Source organism: Aquarana catesbeiana, linkage group LG02 (assembly GCF_042186555.1).
Source record: "Aquarana catesbeiana isolate 2022-GZ linkage group LG02, ASM4218655v1, whole genome shotgun sequence".
NCBI lineage: Eukaryota > Metazoa > Chordata > Amphibia > Anura > Ranidae > Aquarana > Aquarana catesbeiana.
The window spans coordinates 414,343,711-414,368,231 of NC_133325.1; the positions used below are offsets into that span (position 1 = coordinate 414,343,711).

At 40.8% G+C, this 24,521-nt stretch overlaps 1 protein-coding gene across 3 annotated transcripts in view; it reads right to left on the reverse strand.

The window, feature by feature from the left end:
* CSMD2 (CUB and Sushi multiple domains 2) overlaps positions 1-24,521 on the reverse strand; it is a 1,533,565-nt gene that overhangs the window by 279,175 nt on the left and 1,229,869 nt on the right. For all 3 annotated transcript variants that reach the window (XM_073615428.1, XM_073615429.1, XM_073615430.1), the window contains one exon: positions 16,962-17,164. In XM_073615428.1, the coding sequence (XP_073471529.1) occupies positions 16,962-17,164 (203 nt within the window). The remainder of the gene's footprint in view (positions 1-16,961; positions 17,165-24,521) is intronic.

The following is a 24,521-nucleotide window of genomic DNA, read 5'->3' on the forward strand; positions in this document are numbered from 1 at the left end:
AAATGTGAGTGATAGAATTTATTTTAAGGTATTTGCATGTAACTGTAATGCTGTAATATGGAAACCAATGTGTTCTTTCCTCTAAGCAATTCAGGGAAAACCTACACCTACTGTCTATTGTTAGAGTAAGTATTTTAAATCAGCATGTGCAAGTGGCTAAAAAATGAAAACACATTTATGTCAATGAGAACTAAAAATAAAACGGGCTTATTGAATTTAGGAACGCAGTGTTAACACCTAAACATTTTTCAAAAGTGTAAAGGGCAGTGCGGCTGCTCAAAGCAACTGACTTTGATTTATAATTCTTAAAGCAGAAACCTACGTATCTCTTAATTGCTATGAACAATATATATATATATATATATATATATATATATATATATATATATATATATATATATATATATATATATATATTTTATGCTACTTCCTCAAAGCCCCATTGAATCAAAGTCACTTGCAGTTTAGATGTAATTTTATGAAAAAGGCTATTTATGCCTACATTCATTACCTACTTTGGTGAATGCATACACAAATTCTCCAGGGTCTCTGAGCCATTTCTGTTTACTTGGGAGAATACTCTGCAGTGTGTCTCTGAAATGTAATGTTCATGTAGTTGATTTTATGTATGAATTGAAGGAGCAAAGTACATGACCTGTGTGGCCCAAAGCAGACTTGTAAACCACCCTGCTAAAATCATGCATTTTCCCCTGAGAACTGCAGAAAGTACATATACTGTATATTCATTATAAGCGTTTCTATTACTTTCCACTCAAACTTGAAGCCAAACCTAAACCAAAGCTTCTTTTTTTTTATTACATTTACATGGATACATAAAATAAAGAAGGGGATTGGGTGGGACTTTGTATGAAGCATGGCTAGGTAATAAGGTGTGCAATCACATGATGGTAATTCCAAAGAAATAAACATTGTATAATTGAAAATAGCATGATAAACAAAAGCAACACTTTAACAGTTTATTGAACATAATTCACAGTAATAATAATAGATACATTCATGTATAGTAATTAAAAGTTCCAATTCATAATAAAGATAATGATGTTAATAATGATAATAATTGAAGATAAAATTCATGTTATTAAATCTCAGAATCACATGATTGCAATGGTGTAGCATAAGGTTGGGGCTATACTCGTTTCATGGAGATGTCCACTCGTCAGGAGAAATAGCAATCAGGATAGATCTATAGTATAACAGAAAGGCAGAATGAATAGGTGTTTGACACATGGAGAACACAGGGCAGAGGGGGGGATAGAAATTCCCCAATACTCTTACCTGTATATGAACTGGATATATAGCAAGTAATAATGTAATGCACGACTGAAGGCTATATATCCAATTAATATACAGCTAAGAGTATTGGGGAATTTCTATCCCTCCTCTGCCCTGTGTTCACTGTGTAATAAACACCTGTTCATTCTGCCTTTCTGTTATACTGTAGATGTACCATTGCTATTGCTCCTGACAAGTGGACATCTCCACCAAACGCGTATAGCCCCAGCCTTATGCTACACCATTGCAATCATGTGATTCTGAGATTTAATAACATGTATTTTATCATTAATTATTATCATTACTAACATCATTATCTTTTTTTATGAATTGGAACTTTGAATTACTATACATGAATGTATCTATTAGTATTACTGTGAATTATGTTCAATACTGTTAAGGTGTTACTATTGTTTATCATGTTATTTTCAATTATACAATGTATATTTCTTTGGAATTACCATCATGTAATTGCACACCTTATTACCTAGCCGTGCTTCATACAAAGTCCCACCCAACCCCCTTCTTTTAATTTATGTATAATAGGGATGGAGGCAGATGAACCTACCCACTCATTGCCTCCCCTCTTTTCACAAACATTTTGGATACAGTTATATATGTTTTTCATCTAGTGCAGAGGGTCTCTTTCAGGGGTCTCTTTGGAAAATAAGGGCTTACATTTGGCTCTTATCTCAGGAAGACTTTAGGTGTATTAAGGAAAACATATATTTTGATGTGTTAGATGTATAAACAGAAATCCAACATTAGGGCTAAAAGAGCAACTCATATAAAATAATTCATCATTGGCTTGTACATGGGGATATTTAAAATGATATGCACATTCTAACAAATTAAGTAAGTAAACTATATGACAGTAAATATCTGTATAAAAAATTCAATTTATCACATATCCACTAGATTGTGACATCATCTGCTCTCCCAATACCTAATGCAATGTAATCATTGAAAAAAAGACAAGACCTTCTCTAATGAGGCAGCTAGTCATTTTTCACCTGGTACACTGAATTTGGAGCTAAAAAATCATTTGATAATGATAAAAGTTTCTTCACTCTCCCTGATCAAAGCAAGACAGAAAAAGTTACAACAGCCAATAGAGAGTATATGGCCTCAGAAGGAACAGGAAAATGTTATCTACCTTACACTCTCAGTCACCTGAAAGATACATATCAAAGATATACTATACAGTATATTTCTACTCTTGAAGTAAACCTCCCACCAATAAAGAAGCTCACCAGGCAAGGAAATGTATATTAGTCAGGAACAAAGTGTCAAAGTGTCAAAAGGATTATATAAATTTGCCTTCAGACACTAATAAGGTAACAGTCAGCAGATGTGTAATTATTAATGAAACAGTTATGTGTCAAAAGCCTGAAGAAGTGACACAGCACCAACTGAACAACAACCTGAGCAAGAAGCCCCACTGCAGGAAAGGAAACAGAACATCACTGACATTGAAACTGCCGTCAGTTATGTATCCTTTAAAAAAAGCATCCTAACCACATTTAACTCCAGACAGAAAATCTGAGAGAATCAATAAGGGAATCACAGCTAGATGCTTGTCATATATGTTTTTACAGTACCACAGCCTAAGCCAGTGTCATGGGGAAAAATGCAAAAGCTACCTGTTCATGGGGGAGATAAACATGGATTAAAGCAGCAGATGAAGAGATGACATCCCTCAACCAGCTCCAAACTTGGGAACTTGCAGAATTACCTCAAGGCAAATATGGAATTGGAAATAAATGGGTTTCCAAAGCCAGTGTAAAGAACTCAGAAAGAAAATTGAACTTTTTTAAGACGTAGTTGATGAATGGGGTTAGCATGTTGTTTATACATACCTATACATACTGGGATTAGTAGTTCTACCACTAGGTGGTAGTATTATGTTTAATGTTTGTATAATACTTGGTTAGCTACATGCAATTTCCTGTCTTTGTGTCCCTCTTGTTTCCAAGGAAACAAGAAGGGCTCAGCCATGTATCCAGCACCACCTTGACTGGTTTGTCTTGAGTCTTATCTGCAACACCGACCCAAAATAAAAAAGAAGATTATGAACTATGAAGTCACTAAATTTCTATTTTGCATGCTTGTTTTGCATTTGTATCTTTGACGGTAATGAAGCCATAGACAGCCAATATTAAAGCCAAAGATAGCAATTATTGAAGCCAGAGACAGCAAGGACTGAAGCTAAAAACAGCAATTATTGAACCTAAAGACAGCGATTATTAAGGCCAGAGACAGCAAGTATGGAAGATAAAGACACAATTTTAGAAGCTAGAGATAACGATTATTGAGGCCAGAGATATCAAGTATTGGACCTAAAGACAGCAATTATTGCAGCTAAAGACAGTGATTATTAAGGCCAGAGACAGCAAGTAGTGAAACTAAAGACAGCAATTATTGAAGCCAGAGACAACCAGTTAACTGACATTTTCAAAAACATTTCAACAATGACAGACTCTATATTTTTTTTTGGCCTAGATACAAAAAATAGATATTTAATAAATGTACATATGTATGTAATTTATCCTTGATTATGTAATCTTATGTATAATTTTCATTTTAACAATTATTCAATTTCCTCTCCATGCCGTGTCTCCTCCCAACCTCAAGCCTTTTTCTTTTTTTAGTTTGCACGGACACCAGGGGCACTCCAGATGTATGGTCCCTAATCAATGACCTCTGCCGTTAGTGCCCTCTATGTGTTACTCTGCGCCTTTTCCATCTCTCGTCATCACACCCTCTTTTTTCCACCTCTTTTTCCCAGCCTCGAGGTTTGATCCCGTGATCGATTTGCTTTTGATCCGGTCTCACTCTCTCCTGTGCCTTTTTGTCCCCCTCCTTCCATCTTTGGGCAAAGAATTTTTCAACATGGCAATCAGTGACTGTGCGTCACAGGTGCAGCCCTGACGCCATGTTTCTACGTGCGGGCACATGCGCAGAAACACTTTTCTTATGTCCACAGCGCGGTGGTGATGACAGATACCGCCGCGCCAGAGTTTAATACAAATACGGGGAACCCTTCCCTGTTTCCCCGTCACTCCTCTGCTGGACACATCCACGATAAGACGGAAGGAGCTCTCCCTCCCTGGTGGACTTCTCCCAACCCTTACTCATTGCTTCATTGAGGTAGGTCTATGTTGCGCTATGACAAAGCAGCCGCTTGACCCCCTTATGTGACACCCTCATTTCTTTACAAACAATCAACACATTCAATTTCTTTTCTTTCTTTCACCACTATGCTCTAGGGTCTGATTTAACCTGGGTGGATGCCAGCCCCCTCCCTCTCCAGGTCTCCCTCAACACTTTTGACCCACCACGCTATTTCTACTCCTATACATCCACTTTATAAAGTGTCTTTTGTCCAAATAACACTGTGGATGGGACTATCGTATTCGATTGATTCTACTAATTAACGCCGCTGAGGTAACTTCTAAAATAATTTTTTCTTATTCATTTGAGAAATCATTACCCAATTATTTAGAGTTAACAAAAATATAACATAATATACTACATGTGTGTATATATGTATATATATTTTTGTCATCGATTTTATCTTCATTGGTCCTTCTCTCACCAGTAAGCACTTTTTCCAACCTTGATCGCCTTTGTATTATCTCTGCAAACTTCTACATGAGGCGTTGAGTCATTGAGGGAGACTATCCATGGAGTAGAACCCAAAGCATCTAGAATTACTAGCATTGAGTATAATCCACTGAAATACAATATTTTAGGTAAGATTCCCTTTTTCAACATAGCAGTCAAATACTTTGTGTGTATATGAAATGTAGACCTTATGTTCTTACACTATGTTTCAATAATATTAAATATTGTTCATATTTATATACAAGTTCCCCTTCTGTCTAAATGCAAAAATGTATACCTAAACGAATGATGTAATTAATAATTAATTGATTTTTTCGTTTTCGTTTTGTTTCTCTTTATGTAATCTTTAGTATAACAATGATGCCACATGCTAAATCTCCTGAAGAAGCTCTAGTGAGCAAAACATGTTGAGAAAAGTGGTATTCTTATCATGTGTCATTATATTTTATTACATTTCTGTATCTCTATTTGATATTATATTCCCCTTTTTCTTAAAAAGTTGTTTAAATAAAATCTCTGGTTTTAATAAAACATTATCTTTGAATCGATATGTTCTAAATACTGCAAACTCAACATAACAAAAAAGTCCCGAGGCTTAACAAGCCTTAAAGTCTTTTCCTCTGCATCAATATTTACCTGGCATGTGGTATTATCTATGTTTGGTCCTCTGTTTCATTTTTTATTATTGTTAGTGTTACAAGGTTTCAGGTATTATTGGGGAGCACGTGTGTTAAATTTGGTGTTATCGCTCTCACTGTTTTATACTGGTCACTGGAAGTTTAAAATGCTGCAGAGGTTGAAGGGGTGGGGGAGTCAGCCTGTCAGTGCTCAGACCATATGCCGCATACTGCATCAAATTGGCATGCATAGCTGTCATCCCAGAAGGAAGCCTTTTCTAAAGGTGATACACAAGAAAGCCCGCAAACAGTTTGCTGAAGACAAGCAGAATAAGGACATTGATTACTTGAACCATGTCCTGTGGTCTGATGGTGTCAAGCGTGTGTGGCGGCAACCAGGTGAGGAGTACAAAGAGAAGTGTGTCTTGCCTACAGCCAAGCATGGTGGTAGGAGTGTCATGGTCTGGGCTGCATGAGTGCTGCCGGAACTGGGGAGCTACAGTTCATTAACCACTTGCCGACCTCCTCACGCTGATATACGTCAGCAGAATGGCACAGGCAGGCAAAATCACGTACCTGGTACGTGATTGCCTTCCCGCGGGTGGGGGGTCCGATCGGACCCCCCCGGTGCCCGAGGTGGTCGGCTTTGGTCTGGGAGCGTTCAGTGATGAGGGGGAGGCCATCCATTCATGGCCTCCCCCTCGCGATAGCTCCCAGCCAATGAGAATCCTCCCCTGCCTGTGTGTAGTACACACAGGCAGAGGATGTGATGTCATCTCTCCTCGGCTCGGCAGTTTCCGTTCCGGCGCCGAGGAGAGAAGACATCTGAGTGACACATACACTTACATTAGAACATGCCAGGCATACTTTACACCCCCGATCCCCCCCGATCGCTCCCCGATCACCCCCCAATCCCCCCTCCCCCCCCCCGTCACACTGACACCAAGCAGTTTTTTTTTTTTTTCTGATTACTGCATGGTGTCAGTTTGTGACAGTTAGTGTGGTGGGACAGTGAGTGTTAGCCCCCTTTAGGTCTAGGATACCCCCTAACTCCCCCCAATAAATTTTAACCCCTTGATCACCCCCCCGTCACCAGTGTCGCTAAGCGATCATTTTTCTGATCGCTGTATTAGTGTCACTGGTGACGCTAGTTAGGGAGGTAAATATTTAGGTTCGCCGTCAGCGTTTTATAGCGACAGGGACCCCCATATACTACCTAATAAAGGTTTTAACCCCTTGACTGCCCCCTAGTTAACCCTTTCACCACTGATCACCGTATAACCGCTACGGGTGACGCTGGTTAGTTCGTTTATTTTTTATAGTGTCAGGGCACCCGCCGTTTATTACCGAATAAAGGTTTAGCCCCCTGATCACCCGGCGGTGATATGCGTCGCCCCAGGCAGCGTCAGATTAGCGCCAGTACCGCTAACACCCACGCACGCAGCATACGCCTCCCTTAGTGGTATAGTATCTGTACGGATCAATATCTGATCTGATCAGATCTATACTAGCGTCCCCAGCAGTTTAGGGTTCCCAAAAACGCAGTGTTAGCGAGATCAGCCCAGATACCTGCTAGCACCTGCGTTTTGCCCCTCTGCCCGACACAGCCCAGCCCACCCAAGTGCAGTATCGATCGATCACTGTCACTTACAAAACACTAAACGCATAACTGCAGCGTTCGCAGAGTCAGGCCTGATCCCTGCGATCGCTAACAGTTTTTTTGGTAGTGTTTTGGTGAACTGGCAAGCACCAGCCCCAGGCAGCGTCAGGTTAGCGCCAGTACCGCTAACACCCACGCACGCAGCATACGCCTCTCTTAGTGGTATAGTATCTGAACGGATCAATATCTGATCCGATCAGATCTATACTAGCATCCCCAGCATTTTAGGGTTCCCAAAAATGCAGTGTTAGCGGGATCAGCCCAGATACCTGTTAGCACCTATGTTTTGCCCCTCCGCCCAGCCCAGCCCACCCAAGTGCAGTATCGATCGATCACTGTCACTTACAAAACACTAAACGCATAACTGCAGCGTTAGCAGAGTCAGGCCTGATCCCTGTGATCGCTAATAGTTTTTTTGGTAGCGTTTTGGTGAACTGGCAAGCACCAGCCCCAGGCAGCGTCAGGTTAGTGCCAGTAGCACTAACACCCACGCACGCACCATACACCTCCCTTAGTGGTATAGTATCTGAACGGATCAATATCTGATCTGATCAGATCTATACTGGCGTCCCCAGCAGTTTAGGGTTCCCAAAAATGCAGTGTTAGCGGGATCAGCCCAGATACCTGCTAGCACCTGCGTTTTGCCCCTCCGCCCGGCCCAGCCTAGCCCACCCAAGTGCAGTATCGATCGATCACTGTCACTTACAAAAGCAGCGTTCGCGGAGTCAGGCCTGATCCCTGCGATCGCTAACAGTTTTTTTGGTAGCATTTTGGTCAACTGGCAAGCGCCAGCGGCCTAGTACACCCCGGTCGTAGTCAAACCAGCACTGCAGTAACACTTGGTGACGTGGCGAGTCTCATAAGTGCAGTTCAAGCTGGTGAGGTGGCAAGCACAAGTAGTGTCCCCTTGCCACCAAGAAGAAGACAAACACAGGCCCGTCGTGCCCATAGTGCCCTTCCTGCTGCATTCGCCAATCCTAATTGGGAACCCACCGCTTCTGCAGCACCCGTACTTCCCCCATTCACATCCCCAACCAAATGCAGTCGGCTGCATGAGAGGCATTTTCTTTATGTCCTCCCGAGAACCCCTACCCAACGAACCCCCCCAAAAAAGATGTCGTGTCTGCAGCAAGTGCGGATATAGACGTGACACCCACTATTATTGTCCCTCCTGTCCTGACAATCCTGGTCTTTCATTGGTGAATGTTTTGAACGCTACCATGCACTAGTTGAGTATTAGCGTAGGGTACAGCATTGCACAGACTAGGCACACTTTCACAGGGTCTCCCAAGATGCCATCGCATTTTGAGAGACCCGAACCTGGAACCATTACAGTTATAAAAGTCACAGTTACAAAAAAAAGTGTAAAAAAAAAAAAAAACACAAACAAAAATATAAAATAAAAAAAAATAGTTGTCGTTTTATTGTTCTCTCTCTCTCTCTATTCTCTCTCTATTGTTCTGCTCTTTACTGTATTCTATTCTGCAATGTTTTATTGTTGTTATTTTTTATCATGCTTGCTTTTCAGTTATGCAATTTTTTATACTTTACCGTTTACTGTGCTTTATTGTTAACCATTTTTTTGTCTTCAGGTACGCCATTCACTACTTTGAGTGGTTATACCAGAATGATGCCTGCAGGTTTAGGTATCATCTTGGCATCATTCTTTTCAGCCAGCGGTCGGCTTTCATGTAAAAGCAATCCTAGCGGCTAATTAGCCTCTAGACTGCTTTTACAAGCAGTGGGAGGGAATGACCCCCCCCACCGTCTTCTGTGTTTTACTCTGGCTCTCCTGTCTCAACAGGGAACCTGAGAATGCAGCTGACCATAGAGCTGATCAGAGACCAGAGTGGCTCCAAACATCTCTATGGCCTAAGAAACTGGAAGCTACGAGCATTTTATGACTTAGATTTCGCCGGATGTAAACAGCGCCATTGGGAAATTGGGGAAGCATTTTATCACACTGATCTTGGTGTGGTCAAATGCTTTGAGGGCAGAGGAGAAATCTAGGGTCTAATAGACCGCAATTTTTTCAAAAAAGAGTACCTGTCACTACCTATTGCTATCATAGGGGATATTTACATTCCCCGAGATAACAATAAAAATGATTTAAAAAAAAAATGAAAGGAACAGTTTAAAAATAAGATAAAAAAGCAAAAAAATAATAAAGAAAAAAAAAAAAAGCACCCCTGTCCCCCCTGCTCTCGCGCTAAGGTGAACGCAAGCGTCGGTCTGGCGTCAAATGTAAACAGCAATTGCACCATGCATGTGAGGTATCACCGCAAAGGTCAGATCGAGGGCAGTAATTTTAGCAGTAGACCTCCTCTGTAAATTTAAAGTGGTAACCTGTAAAGGCTTTTAAAGGCTTTTAAAAATGTATTAATTTTGTTGCCACTGCACGTTTGTGCGCAATTTTAAAGCATGTCATGTTTGGTATCCATGTACTTGGCCTAAGATCATCTTTTTTATTTCATCAAACATTTGGGCAATATAGTGTGTTTTAGTGCATTAAAATTTAAAAAAGTGTGTTTTTTCCCCAAAAAATGCGTTTGAAAAATCGCTGCGCAAATACTGTGTGAAAAAAAAAAATTAAACACCCACCATTTTAATCTGTAGGGCATTTGCTTTAAAAAAATATATAATGTTTGGGGGTTCAAAGTAATTTTCTTGCAAAAAAAATAATTTTTTCATGTAATCAAAAAGTGTCAGAAAGGGCTTTGTTTTCAAGTGGTTAGAAGAGTGGGTGATGTGTGACATAAGTTTCTAAATGTTGTGCATAAAATGCCAGGACAGTTATTTATTATTTATTTCAGGTACTTATATAGCGCCGTCAATTTACGCAGCGCTTTACATATATATATTATACATTCACATCAGTCCCTATACCCTCAAGGAGCTTACAATCTAAGGTCCCTAACTCACATTCATACCTATACTAGGGCCGATTTAGACAGGATCCAGTTAACCTACCAGCATGTCTTTGGAGTGTGGGAGGAAACCGGAGTACCCGGAGGAAACCCACGCAGACACAGGGAGAACATGCAAACTCCAGGCAGGTAGTGTCGTGGTTGGGATTCGAACCAGCGACCCTTCTTACTGCTAGGTGAGAGTGCTACCCACTGCGCCACTGTGCCGCCCACAGTTCAAAACCCTCCCAAATGACCCCATTTTGGAAAGTAGACACCCCGAACTATTTGCTGAGAGGCATGTCGAGTCCATGGAATATTTTATATTGTGACACAAGTTGCGGGAAAGAGACAAATTTTTTTTTTTTTTTGCACAAAGTTGTCACTAAATGATATATTGCTCAAACATGCCATGGGAATATGTGAAATTACACCCCAAAATACATTCTGTTGCTTCTCCTGAGTATGGGGATACCACATGTGTGGGACTTTTTGGGAGCCTAGCCGTGCACGGGACCCCGAAAACCAAGCACCGCCTTCAGGCTTTCTAAGGGCGTAAATTTGTGATTTCACTCTTCACTGCCTATCACAGTTTCAGAGGCCATGGAATGCCCAGGTGGCAAAAAAACCCCCAAATGACTCAATTTTGGAAAGTAGACACCCCAAGCTATTTGCTGAGAGGTATAGTGAGTATTTTGCAGACCTCACTTTTTGTCACAAAGTTTTGAAAATTGAAAAAATAAAAATAAAAAAATTTTTCTTGTCTTTCTTCATTTTCAAAAACAAATGAGAGCTGCAAAATACTCACCATGCCTCTTAGCAAATAGCTTGGGGTGTCTACTTTCCAAAATGGGGTCATTTGGGGGGGGGGTTGTGCCACCTGGGCATTCCATGGCCTCCGAAACTGTGATAGGCAGTGAAGAGTGAAATCAAAAATTAACACCCTTAGAAATCCTGAAGGCGGTGATTGGTTTTTGGGGCCCCGTACGTGGCTAGGCTCCTACAAAGTCCCACACATGTGGTATCCCCATACTCAGGAGAAGCAGCTAAATGTATTTTGGGGTGCAATTCCACATATGCCCATGGCCTGTGTGAGCAATATATCATTTAGTGACAACTTTGTGCAAAAAAAAAAAAAAATTGTCACTTTCCCACAACTTGTGTCAAAATATAAAATATTACATGGACTCACCATGCCTCTTAGCAAATAGCTTGGGGTGTCTACTTTCCAAAATGGGGTCATTTGGGGGGGTTTTATGCCATCAGGGCATTTTATGGCCTTCAAAACTGTGATAGGTAGTGAGGAGTAAAATCAAAAATTTACGCCCTTAGAAATCCTGAAGGCAGTGATTGGTTTCGGGGCCCCGTACGCGGCTAGGCTCCCAAAAAGTCCCACACATGTGGTATCCCCGTACTCAGGAGAAGCAGCTGAATATATTTTGGGGTCATTATTCAATCACTTGGGACAAAAAAAATGAATATTCAATGGGCTCAACATGCCTCTCAGCAATTTCCTTGGGGTGTCTACTTTCCAAAATGGGGTGATTTGTGGGGGTTTTGTACTGCCCTGCCATTTTAGCCCCTCAAGAAATGACATAGGCAGTCATAAATTAAAGGCTGTGTAAATTCCAGAAAATGTACCCTAGTTTGTAGACGCTATAACTTTTGCGCAAACCAATAAATATACACTTATTGACATTTTTTTTACCAAAGACATGTGGACGAATACATTTTGGCCTAAATGTATGACTAAAATTGAGTTTATTGGATTTTTTTATAACAAAAAGTAGAAAATATCTTTTTTTTTCAAAATTTTCGGTGTTTTTCCGTGTATAGCACAAAAAATAAAAACGGCAGAGGTGATCAAATACCATCAAAAGAAAGCTCTATTTGTGGGAAGAAAAGGACGCAAATTTCGTTTCGGTACAGCATTGCATGACCGCGCAATTAGCAGTTAAAGCGACGCAGTGCCAAATTGTAAAAAGTGCTCTGGTCAGGAAGGGGGTAAATCCTTCTGGGGCTGAAGTGGTTAAGGGAACCATGAATGCCAACATGTACTGTGACATACTGAAGCAGAGTATGATCCCCTTCCCTTGGAGACTGGGCCGCAGGGCAGTATTCCAACATAACGACCCCAAACACACCTGCAAGATGACCACTGCCTAGTTAAAGAAGGTAAGAGTAAAGGTGATGGACTGGCCAAGCATGTCTCCAGACCTAAACCCTATTGAGCATCTGTGGGACATCCTCAAAATGGAGGGTCGAGGAGCGTGAGGTCACTAACATCCACCAGCTCCGTGATGTCATCATGGAGGAGTGGAAGAGGACTCCAGTTACAACCTGTGAAGCTCTGGTAAACTCCATGCCAAGAGGGTTAAGGCAGTGCTGAAAAATAATGGTGGCCACACAAAATATTGACACTTTGGGCCCAATTTGGACATTTTCACTTAGGGGCGTACTCACTTTTGTTGTCAGCGGTTTAGACATTAATGGCTGTGTGTTGAGTTATTTTGTGGGGACAGCAAATTTACACTGTTAAACAAGCTGTACACTCACTACTTCACATTGTAGCAAAGTGCCTTTTCTTCAGTGTTGTCATATGAAAAGATATAAAAAAATATTTACAAAAATGTGAATGAAAGATGTACCTCTGAGAACAGTTGGCAAGTATCTGGCTCCAGACCTGTAACCTTCAGCCGGTTAACAGTGGGGCCCAATCTTTAAGGTTGTGCACATCAGTATCATCACTTTAACTCTGCCTGCAGTGATTTTTAAAACTACTACTCAAATAGCCAGTCTCCTGTTCTTCCTGATCTGCTAAACAGTGGTAAAGTCAGTACAGCTGCAGCAGCTCACCAGTCCCGGCACACAGCAAGCCTTATCTTGAACACTTCAGCCGGTTAACAGTGGGGCCCAATCTTTAAGGTTGTGCACATTAGTATCATCACTTTAACTCTGCCTGCAGTGATTTTTAAAGCTACTACTCAAATAGCCAGTCTCCTGTTTTTCCTGATCTGCTAAACAGTGGTAAAGTCAGTACAGCTGCAGCAGCTCACCAGTCCCGGCACACAGCAAGCCTTATCCTGAACACTTGCCTGTCTCTGATCTTCAAAAACCCAGTCCTCAGTGGCTCAGTCCCTTAGCACTCTGGTTCTCAAAGGCTCAGTCCTCGGCACTCTGGTTCTCAGTGGCTGTCTCTGGTCTTTGCACAGATAAGCACACAAGTATGTACAGCTGCAGTCCATGCACTGCAAGACCCTCTTCCTCTCTCTAAAGCCCAGGAAACCTCTCTCCTCTCTTCCTCCTTTTTCATGTTTTTTCTGGTTCTTGTAGTTCATAGCTGCATTTACCTCCACAGAGCAGAACTCCTTGAGAACTACATTTCCCTGGTGGATATTACTGCCACTACATATACTCCAGAAAGAGAGGGAGGAACAACCAGGGGGACTGCACACTGCCCAGCAGCAGGAAATTACAGAGCTTGGCTTCCTGAGCTCCTTAGTCAGCCAAGGACATGGCTACACCTGAACAGTAGCTGCATCTGACTGATGGCAGCTGCTGTTTGACACACATTTTCCATTCAGCTCCTTTGATTATTCAATCAAAAGATATCGAATGGGTGGGCCATGCATGGAGTAAATTTTGTGGAACCAGCTGAAATTTGCATAGTGTATGGCCTGCACTTTATTCAGGTACCTATTCTGGACTCAGACCTTTGTATGGAAGCCCAGATAAACAAAAAAAAACATATTTCCTTGTATAAATTCTCCTGTTATTTGTTAGCACATTACTTGGAAAAAAAAATTAAAGGAGAACCCTGTTAAGCAGACCTCATATTATAGTTGTTTTTAATGTAAAATCATTTTTCTGAAAGAAAATAATTTCTTATGATGTAGAGACCAAAAGATGGAATGTTTGGTTCTAAGCATCATAATAAAACGAAGAAGATTGGCACCAGCCCAAAATTTGTTTGCGTCTGATTCTGGATTGAAAATTAGTTGTCTCACATTGCAAAGAAAAGGCTGATGGTGTTTATCTTTTCTATATAGTGATTCCAGCTCCTCATTGTAAAACCACAGGCTGCTTTTTAATTAGGCCAGACTCCTTCTTTTATCGTCCAGCTTACCTAATTTTGAAAAATGTAACTAAAATATGTATATTTTTTACAGTGTACTTTAAAGCAGCTCAACAAAATGATATACTTGGTGGAAGGATATGTGTGTGTATTGCTTATACTGTATCATATACCTACTTCAATTTCCATGCGTTCTAAAACAATGTCAAATGTAATTTCACTGGTGACTACGGACAGCTTAGATTTTTCTGTTCTCCTTATACCATAAATCAGCTTCTTTGTGATACAGAATACCTTATATACCTGACACACTAGGACATTAAGAGTTATCATGATCAGCAGAGCAGCATCAATGACCCTGTACAGCAGCTCGGAGCACTTTTAGCAGGCAGATAATGCATTTCACCTCTATCTGCAGTGTCTTTTCATGTGGGCATAGATTCAATTTATGAGAGACAATTCTGCACCGTAATGTTGGCACTGAGAAAAAAGCGAGCGATAGGGAACAATCATCTCCAACTTTCTGCTTGCTATCATTTCTACATTACAAGGTGCAGGTTTAGCAGGGAGGGGAGCCTGTCAGAGGCTAAACGCCTGATTAGCTTTCTAATCTAATCTGATATTAGAGAAACATTATTTTCTCGCTGTTTCAAGAGGCCTCTGTGTTTTTTATGGTCTTCTGGGAGAAGGAGACACTTGATGGCAATAAGTTCATGAATATAATTTGAGTGAAGAGCATTTCTTATGCATTATAACAGCATGGGGAATGTGTTATAACAAACATTATACACAAGGGAATAAATGTGTACTGTACATGTGTATGTACATAATCACACCCATAAACACTTATAGAGCGTTGTCTGTTTTTTGGGACACACAAATGTATAAATCCAAACACAGAGGATGATTATCAGAATGACTGTGCTGAACAAATCCCTTTTCTTTCAGTAACTGCTCTGTGTATTTGGAGAAATGTAAAGTGGTTGTAAACCTCAGAAATTAAATATAAACAAAACATATCCCTCAATAGTGTGTACTTGTCTATATCCACAGCACTAAGTGTAATTTCTCTCTGCTCCTTTGTTCCTGTGCTATTAGCATGAGTCACTTCTGACAAGTTTTCCTAACACTAATAGAAAATAGGTGACGGGGAGGAAGCTCCAGCTGATCGACAGCCTTAGCTCTCTTCCTCTCTTCCTGTGTGCTGTGTGGAGGGGGGTGTGCCATTCCCTCCAATCAGCTCTTAGTACTCTCCTTCCTGATCTCTGTAGAGTGTGACTTCAGCTTTCCACTTTGTTTTCTAAACACTCCAACTTTATAAATTCTGGAATTTGAACGGATGTAGGGAAGAGAAGATATTCATGTACGACGTATGTAGGAGGATTTGTTTTATCACTGTGTACCACCTGAGGCCAGTCACTGGGTATATGTAAGGGTTTACAAACAGTTTTTTTTTTCCTGCTGGATCATTATTTATTTAAAATAAACCTGTCATATCATGTACTTGGGGGACTGAGCATATGATAAAAACATGCATAGGAAGGCATTACCTTCAGTGATAAGTGTATGCCAAAACAATCAGTAGACCCAGAGATACAACCGCATTTAATTATTTTTTATTTTTATTATGTATTTACTTTTGAGAAGTATGTCAAATGATATGCTCCATACCCAAAGCAATGTAGATGAATGTTTCAGTTTGTCACGCTCATTCCACCTGATACATTTTAAGGGCAGCATAGCTTGAGTTGTGGATCTACATATTGATTGAAGGAGACTGTATATGCCTCTATAGATATCAGATTCAGTAGTGGGGTGTGTTGAGATAGCACACTCTGCCATAATACGGTGATGAAAATATAAAGTACATAGGTAACATTTCCTAAAGCAATCCAAACCCTCTGAGCTTTGCAAACAACCCAACTTTTGTGAGCATTATCCCTCGACATAACACATATCCAAACCTTGTATAGCAGGAACCCTGTGGCCACCAAGGGGCTCAGTATGACAGACACAGACTTTAATGTATATTATTTTAATTTAGACCCATACCATTCCACACTCAATTCTTCCTGTTGTTTCTTTAATTTAGACCCGTGTCTAAAGTCCAACCAAACAGGTGAAATATATACATGGGAACTGTTTTACCTGTATTGTTGTTCATCCAACCTACAGATTTACAGCTACAAAGCTCTGCCACACTATAACTCCCTTTCTGGTATGGGAGGAGGCCTGAGATTTCTATGCTGTAGCTCATTAGCTCTAATAGATCTCCTCCCCACCCCAGGATGTGACATGGCTGTATAAAGAGAAGCAGCACACTGAGTTCATCTCTCTGTCATTCTGCTCTCTCCTCCTCTAAGCATGCTTCTTGCACTGCAGCACTGATTGAGCCAACTCATTGTACTGCTTCGTTACACACCAGTCATACCCAGATGCTTACATTTACAAAATACATTCAGGAATGCATTAATAAATACAGAGGTGCATATCCGTGTGTCTGTTATATCTGCCTGCAATAGAGCTTTAAAATCTGCTGTCTAGCAGGGATTCATAAGTACCGTTTAATTGTGACCAGGCAATCATTAAAAAAATATATCTCTAGCATTTAATTCTTGTTTAGATGCAGACGATCATTTCCACACATGCAGCAATGCTGTGATGCCTGCTGTTCTTCAGCATCACAAGAGACTGTCAGGGGTTTGGCTGAATTAGGTCCAATAATTAGTAGAATCTGAATGTTATGAATGGATACCACAATATATAACGAAGATATATCTTACCTGAGTAGTGAATAGAGAACCCTTGTTTGCTGGTAAAAAAATCTGTGTTGAACTGGAGAGTGACAGAATTGAATGTGCTGTGTATGTCAGGGGGTAGAATGGAACCACTGAGCTCCTTCATGAGAATTCCACTCTCTATTGAGCCGTCCCATATCTTCAACATATCATGAACTTCCTCTGTGTGGAAAACTGTGAAGTGTAATCTAGAAAGGAAAGTTAAAGTATCAGATGACTGATAACGTACAAAAATGTGCACTTGAAAGCATATTACATAAAAAATATTTAGCAATAAACCCTTGTGATTGTATACTATATTTACAATAATTCATCAACATCAGAGAAAAAAAAATATTTTAGCATACTTTAACCATTTGAGATTCTACACATTTACCTCTTATTGAACAAAGAAAGTTTTACATTTATGGTATATCTAAAACAACAACTTTTTAATTTTGGATAGAGTAGGGAAGGGCAATAACCACTGTCAGGTTTTTTTGCTATGTCCCATTGGGGAGATTTCACTTGTGTCCCATAGACACAGCAGGAAGTGTGAGGAAATATCTCCTGAGGCTCCATGCACACTGAAGCTCATAAACGGCCGTTTATGGGAGTTTGGGCATTTTTTTTTAACAGCCCATAAACTCCCCTCTGTTATTTTATGTGTTCTTGCACACGTGGACGTTTTTGGATGTTTATCAGCAGTGGAGTTTATGGGCTGTTTTCTGAACGTCATAAAATCGCGTTCAGGAGTTGTTTTTCTGACCATAAAAAATGCCAAACACTCATAAACACTGGTAAACGTTGATAAACACTCAGAAACGTGCCTCACCAGTGTTTTTTAACATTTTTGATCCATTAAAAAAAAAATGCAAAAAAAACCCGCTAGCGTGGAAAAACGCTAATAAAAGCGCAATAAATGCTATTACAAAAAATGTTAAAAAAAACATTGAAAGACTCACTGCTAAGCTACTGGAGTTTTCATAACATTATTTTAACGTCCAGTGTGCATGGAGCCTAAAAGTGAGGGAAAACTTGTCTTAAACAACTGTCACCAATTGTCTAGGGACACCAATAGCAATAAAAACCTGACTGACAGGGTTGCTAACCTTTTCTCAGTCTACTAAAAAGAAAAAAAGTATATATATATATATATATATATATATATATATATATATATATATATACTTTAAAGTAGAATTGTGGCCTGACTATGGAATGAACTTAACAAGAGGTTGATAACTTTAAAACAATTTATCCACTTCTTATTTAACTCACAAGAACAACTTTACTGCTTTAGTGTGAACTTTGAAGATGAAATGCTCTACAGTGACTCTAACTATAGAGCTCAGTATGGGTTTGTTTTAAAGCTATGTACTGCTTGTTAAGTATTACTTTTAGGGACTGTGCCTTAAAGTGGAATTTTAGTCAGAAAATTAAGTCCTGAAATGATAGATCAATTTATGCTGGCCCCTTTTGCAGGTTTAGCTATGTAAAACATTAAAAATAAGTGCCTTCTTTAAAATTCAGCAATACATTGTCTGGCCCTGCTCTGCACATGCTCAGTTGCTCTCTCTTTTTGGCATCGTGCCGAAAATAAGAGCTACTCAAGGCTGATCTACTGACATCCTAGAGCCCCTGAGCTTCAGAAAAATCACGGCCTCCAGCAAAAAGAAACAGGCACAATGTTGGAGGCAATATATAGCATGCACTAGTTTTGGTAGCTTAATTAATCATGTGAAATGTATGCTTCTCTTTAACCACTCAACCCCGGAAGATTTGGCTGCTCAATGACCAGGCCATTTTTTGTGATACGGCACTGCATCATTTTAACTGACAATTGCGCGGTTATGCGAAGCTGTACCCAAACAAAATTGATGTCCTTTTTTCCCACAAATAGAGCTTTCTTTTGGTGGTACTTGGTCGCCTCTGCGGTTTTTATTTTTTGCTCTATAAACAAAAGAAGAGTGACAATTTTGGAAAAAACGCAATGGGGGTTATTTACGAAAGGCAAATTCACTTTGCACTGCAAGTGCACTTGGAAGTGCAGTCGCTCTAAATCTAAGGGGTAGATCTGAAATGAGTGGAAGCTTTGCTCATTTTATCATCCAATCATGTGCAAGCTAAAATGTTGTTTTTTATTTTCCTTGCATATCCCCCTCGGATCTACAGTGACTTTACTTCCAAGTGTACTTGCAGTGTAAAGTGGATTTGCCTTTAGTAAATAACCCCCAATATCTTTTACTTTTTGCTATAATAAATATCCCAGATTTTTTACTCAAAAAAAAAAATGTTTTCCTCAGTTTAGTTTGTATTCTTCTACATATTTTCATATTTTTGGTAAACAAAATCGCAATAAGCGTATATTCATTGGTTTGCACAAAAGTTATAGCGTCTACAAAATAGGGGATAGATTTATGGCATTTTTATTATTATTATTTTTTTTACTAGTAATGGCGGCGATCTGCGATTTTTATTGGGACTGCAATATTGCTGCGGACTAGGGGGGATCAAGGGGTTAACTGTGTTCCCTCACTGTGTTCTAACTGTAGGCGGGATGGGACTGTCTAGGAGGAGAGAGAGATCTGTGTTCATACATAGTATGAACACATGATCTGTCTCTACTCCCCTGAGAGAACCAGGATTTGTGTGTTTACACAGATCCTGGTTCTCGCTCTGTCATGAGCGATCGCGGGAGCTTGGCAGTCATCGCGCCCGCCAGGTACTCGCATAGGCTTCTGGCACGCGCTGCAGGTGCGCAAGTGCCCCTATTGGCATGCACACGCCCCTAATGGCCAAAAGGCAAAGCGACATAAGATAACATTGTTTCGCCCAGCTGTGCCATTCTGCCACAGTAAACAAAAATCAAATTGTTATGGGTAAAGTTCCACCTCAAGTTGGAGTGTCTCTATTTTAAATTCAGTGTTGCAGTTGGGCTGAAGCCTGAGCTTAATTTGTGTATAACCCTCTCGTGTGCTACTAGTGTGAGAGAAGGTAAAACATAGTTTGGCTCAGAGCTAAGTCTGAGCAATGAAATTTGTGTCAGGGCTGGATGACTCAAGCAGGCAGCTCTCTGGTGCTTCCCCCTGGTTCTGGAATGTTGCAGAATGTTCTGGAAGCTGGAGGGCGGAGGCTATGAGGGTTGTCCTGCACACTTAGGGGAACATAGCCAATCCCCAGGTGGTGGGCCTGGCAGGGGACTAAGTGAGCCCTTAAATATGGATGAGAATGGTGAAGAGTCAGCTGGGTGGGCTGGTGGAGAAGCAGCCAGGTGGGCTAGCATTTCCTGCAGTTGGTAGAGCTGGGACCAGTGTCTACAAAGGAGTTGGAGGTACTCCAGGATGCAGTTTACAAAACAGTGTGCTACTTTCTAAAGGGACTGAGAGTTCCTAGTCCGTAAGGGATTGTTGCTTTTCTAACAGGTTAGTTGTCGAGAGAGGAATCAATCAGACTGCAGATTTAGTGCAGACTAAAGAAGAGGAATCAATTAGTGCTGTATAGAGTTAGGCTGGGTTCATACTTATGCAAATTGGATACGGGTTTCCCTGCATTCAATTAGCGTGACAGGAGAGTGTGACCGGCTATCAATGGAGCCGGTTCACACATCTCTGGGGCGGCCGCAGAGTGCACAGCAGAAGAGTTCTGTGCATCTTTGGCTCTGTTTCAGGTCCAAATTCAGGCAAAAATTCAGACCTAATTTGGACCTGAAACCCTCTGCTGTGCCCCGCGCCACACATAGTGTGAACCCAGCCTAAAGGAGAAGAATCAATTGGAAGTTGTCCCTGGTTTTGTTGCTATCAAGTTGGGCTTCCCATAATTCCAATTCCCCATCCAAGTTATTACCTCTAATAAAACATCATAACAAAGCCCAAAAACTGTTCCTTGTCTCTGGAGAAAGTGTGGACGTCACTTGTTGTCTGGCTGTGCAACAGTGGAGAACCCTGTCACCTGCGACCCCTACGGGGGTAGTGCTACATTTGTTTACCTTTTCTGTGTTTATTTGGTTTCCCCTAGGCCCCGGACAATTATTACTTCTGCCTACTGTTGTTGAGTCTCCTCCAGTAGTGAGGAGAAAGAAGATATAATGTAAGGGGTTATGAATATTTATTGGGTAGATCTGGATAGAAGCTGTTGCCAGTGGACATTGCAAGAAGTTCTCACTGCTCATCAGCTAAGGTACCAGTGGCTGCTTGCATAGGGTAAAGGGTTCTAGAACTACATTAATTGCTACCAGAAGACAGGCTTTTTTATATTATATTTGGGTATTATGTGTCCTAACCGTCTCTGTAGAATTAATTGAGCATAAACTCTACAAAGATGAAAGTAACTGCCACTCAAATTTCATTTTTACCAAACAAAAAGTGAAATACTGGACTGCTTCACCATCTAGGGGTTATCCTCAACCATCCAGATGGGAGGTGTGCTACATCCATAAATATTTAAATGTCTATGTTCTGGCCAGAGTTATATTTTAGACACAGTTCTATTGATTTTTCTATATATTTTATTGAAATTAAAAGTTATATTTTTGGGGTAATACAATCATAATTTGCTTTTGACAGTTATTTTACATTTTTATGAAGTGTAAGGGCAAAAATAAATGAAGAAAAGTTTGACTGATTTCAATAATGATAGCTTGCCATGCCATGTTAAAGTTATATTAATAAATATGGAGTCAAACTGACATTATACTAACTATCTCCCTTTTTATAGTCTTACAGCAACTTTCCTGTTAAAGATATTTTTAAAAAAATGCCTGTTTAAAAAAAAAAAATGTATATTTTTTTTTAATCTGATGCTACATAAAGAACAAAAACAACCAAAAGTATGCATACAAATTATTTTAAAAATGGCACAAAATGACGTTAAATAGGACAAACTTTAATAAAGAAGGAAAAAAAGAATACTTCACAGATGTATTTACCAAACTAAGTGAACAGAAATTTGGCAAGGATACATTCTTTACTCCTTTAGATAATTAACTTCTAAGTAAATACAGGGGGCTGCACATACAGGGGGTTCTTCCAAAGAAGTGGCGTTCTTAAAATAAGTGGCACTTCTGCTCTTGCCCAATCCACCTGAACACCTTCTTCTCTCTTCACAGGTAAACCTGTGTTTATATCTCCACATACCTTAAAACTGAACATTGCATGACTGCAAAAAAGCTTATTGGGTAAACCTGCGTTTATATCTCCACATACCTTAAAACTGAACATTGCATGACTGCAAAAAAGCTTATTGGGTAAACCTGCGTTTATATCTCCACATACCTTAAAACTGAACATTGCATGACTGCAAAAAAGCTTATTGGGTAAACCTGCGTTTATATCTCCACATACCTTAAAACTGAACATTGCATGACTGCAAAAAAGCTTATTGGGTAAACCTGCGTTTATATCTCCACATACCTTAAAACTGAACATTGCATGACTGCAAAAAAGCTTATTGGGTAAACCTGCGTTTATATCTCCACATACCTTAAAACTGAACATTGCATGACTGCAAAAAGCTTATTGGGTAAATCTGTTTGTCACCACTGTTTCAACTCCATCTGTAGCCATGCTCACATTATTTCAATGTTTATTTAGCCATTAAGTCTTACCTAAATTATGGGTTGCCTTATCTTTACAATTTTGGCCTTTTAGTCCCCTTGCAGTTTGATTGTGGTGTGAAAGTTATGCCCTGCTAGCTGTGTTGCTAATATGCCCTCCTAATTGATTAATTGCCAGATTCAACCCACACCCAACACACAGTATAAAAACAAGGCCTTCCTTACGGGGGAACACGTACAGGGGGCTGCACATACAGGGGGTTCTTCCAAAGAAGTGGCGTTCTTAAAATAAGTGGCACTTCTGCTCTTGCACTTCAGCGATTTGCACAAAGCAAACTACAAAAGACTGCAGGTGACCCCATTTCCTAATTTTAACATCTTCCTCTCTGAAACATGCACTCTTTACCTCTCCTCCTTTTCACAATTGCTGCCTCTCTCCTCAAACTCTCTTTTCTACATCCCTCTGCTCCACCACACAACCTGTACATATCACCCTCACTTCTCCCCTCCCCCTATTACTGCACTCATCACCTCTTTCTAACTCTAAGCCCACTTGCTAACATACCCCCCAGGATACTGAAGCATGTCCCCTCATACAAATCATATTCTCATATTACCTCCCTCACTCTTCTGCTTCTCCTAATCGCTGGAGATATTTCCCCAAACCCTGGGCCCACTTTATTTAACTGTGCCCAACACACCCATCACCATCACCCTACACCCTCTGGCAGTAGTCGCAATCTACACAATCTAGTCTCCATTCCTCTTCTTGCCAACACCAGCCTCACTCTCTCCTGCGCCCTCTGGAACGCCCGCTCTGTCTGCAACAAACTCACTGCTGTTCATGACCTCTTTGTCACTAATTCCTTTAATCTACTTGCTCTCACAGAAACCTGGCTCCACGAATATGACACCCCTTCTCCTGCTTCCCTCTCCCAGGGTGGCCTTCACTGGACTCACTCCCCCAGGCCTAATGGACGCAAGGGAGGTGGAGTGGGATTCCTCCTATCCCCCCAGAGCACCTTCCAGGTTATTCACCCTCCTCCCTCTTTTTCACTCTCATCATTCGAAGCCCACTGTATACGTCTATTCTCTCCCACTTCCCTAAGAATTGCTGTGATCTACCGGCCCCCTGGACCATTATCGACTTTCCTTGATGAGTTTTCTGCCTGGCTACCCTACTTTCTCTCTTCGGAAATTCCCACAATCCTTCTCGGTGATTTCAACATCCCTGCTAATACAAACATTCCTGCTACTTCTAAACTTCTTAGTCTAACCTCTTCATTTGACCTGAAGCAATGGGTACAGGCTTCTACTCACTCTGATGGCAACACCCTTGACCTTGTATTCTCTTACCTATGCACTCCATGCAACTTCTCAAACAATCCTTTTCCTCTCTCCGACCACCACCTTATTAGTTTCTCTCTCCCCCTGTCTTCCACCACCTTTCCCTCCAATCGCCTAACCGTCACCCGTAGAAACTTTCGCAACTTCAACTCCTCTCTCCTCTACTCTGCTACCGACCACCTCTATGAAAAAATCTCCCCCCTGTCCTGCCCCAACCAAGCCATATCCATCTACAATAAATCTCTGTCCTCCACCCTGGACAAGCTCGCTCCCCTCACTACACGCAGAATCAGGCCTCGACCCCTACAACCCTGGCAAACAGATGACACTAAAATTCTCAAAAAACGTAGTCGCGCTCTTGAGCGTCTGTGGCACAAGACCAAGTCTCTCAAAGACTTCAACCAATACAAATCTGCCCTCCAAAAATACTATTCTTTCCTCCACACTGCCAAGCAAACCTATTTTACAACTCTTATTAATACCTTCTCATCCAATCCCCGTAAACTCTTCTCTACCTTCAACTCTCTACTTTGTCCTCCACCGCCTCCCCCCACTGATTTACTCACTGCCCAGGAAATCGCTAATCACTTCAAAAACAAGATTGATACAATCCGTGATGAAATCTCCACTCTACAGGTATCTCCCCCAGCTAAGACCCCATGTCA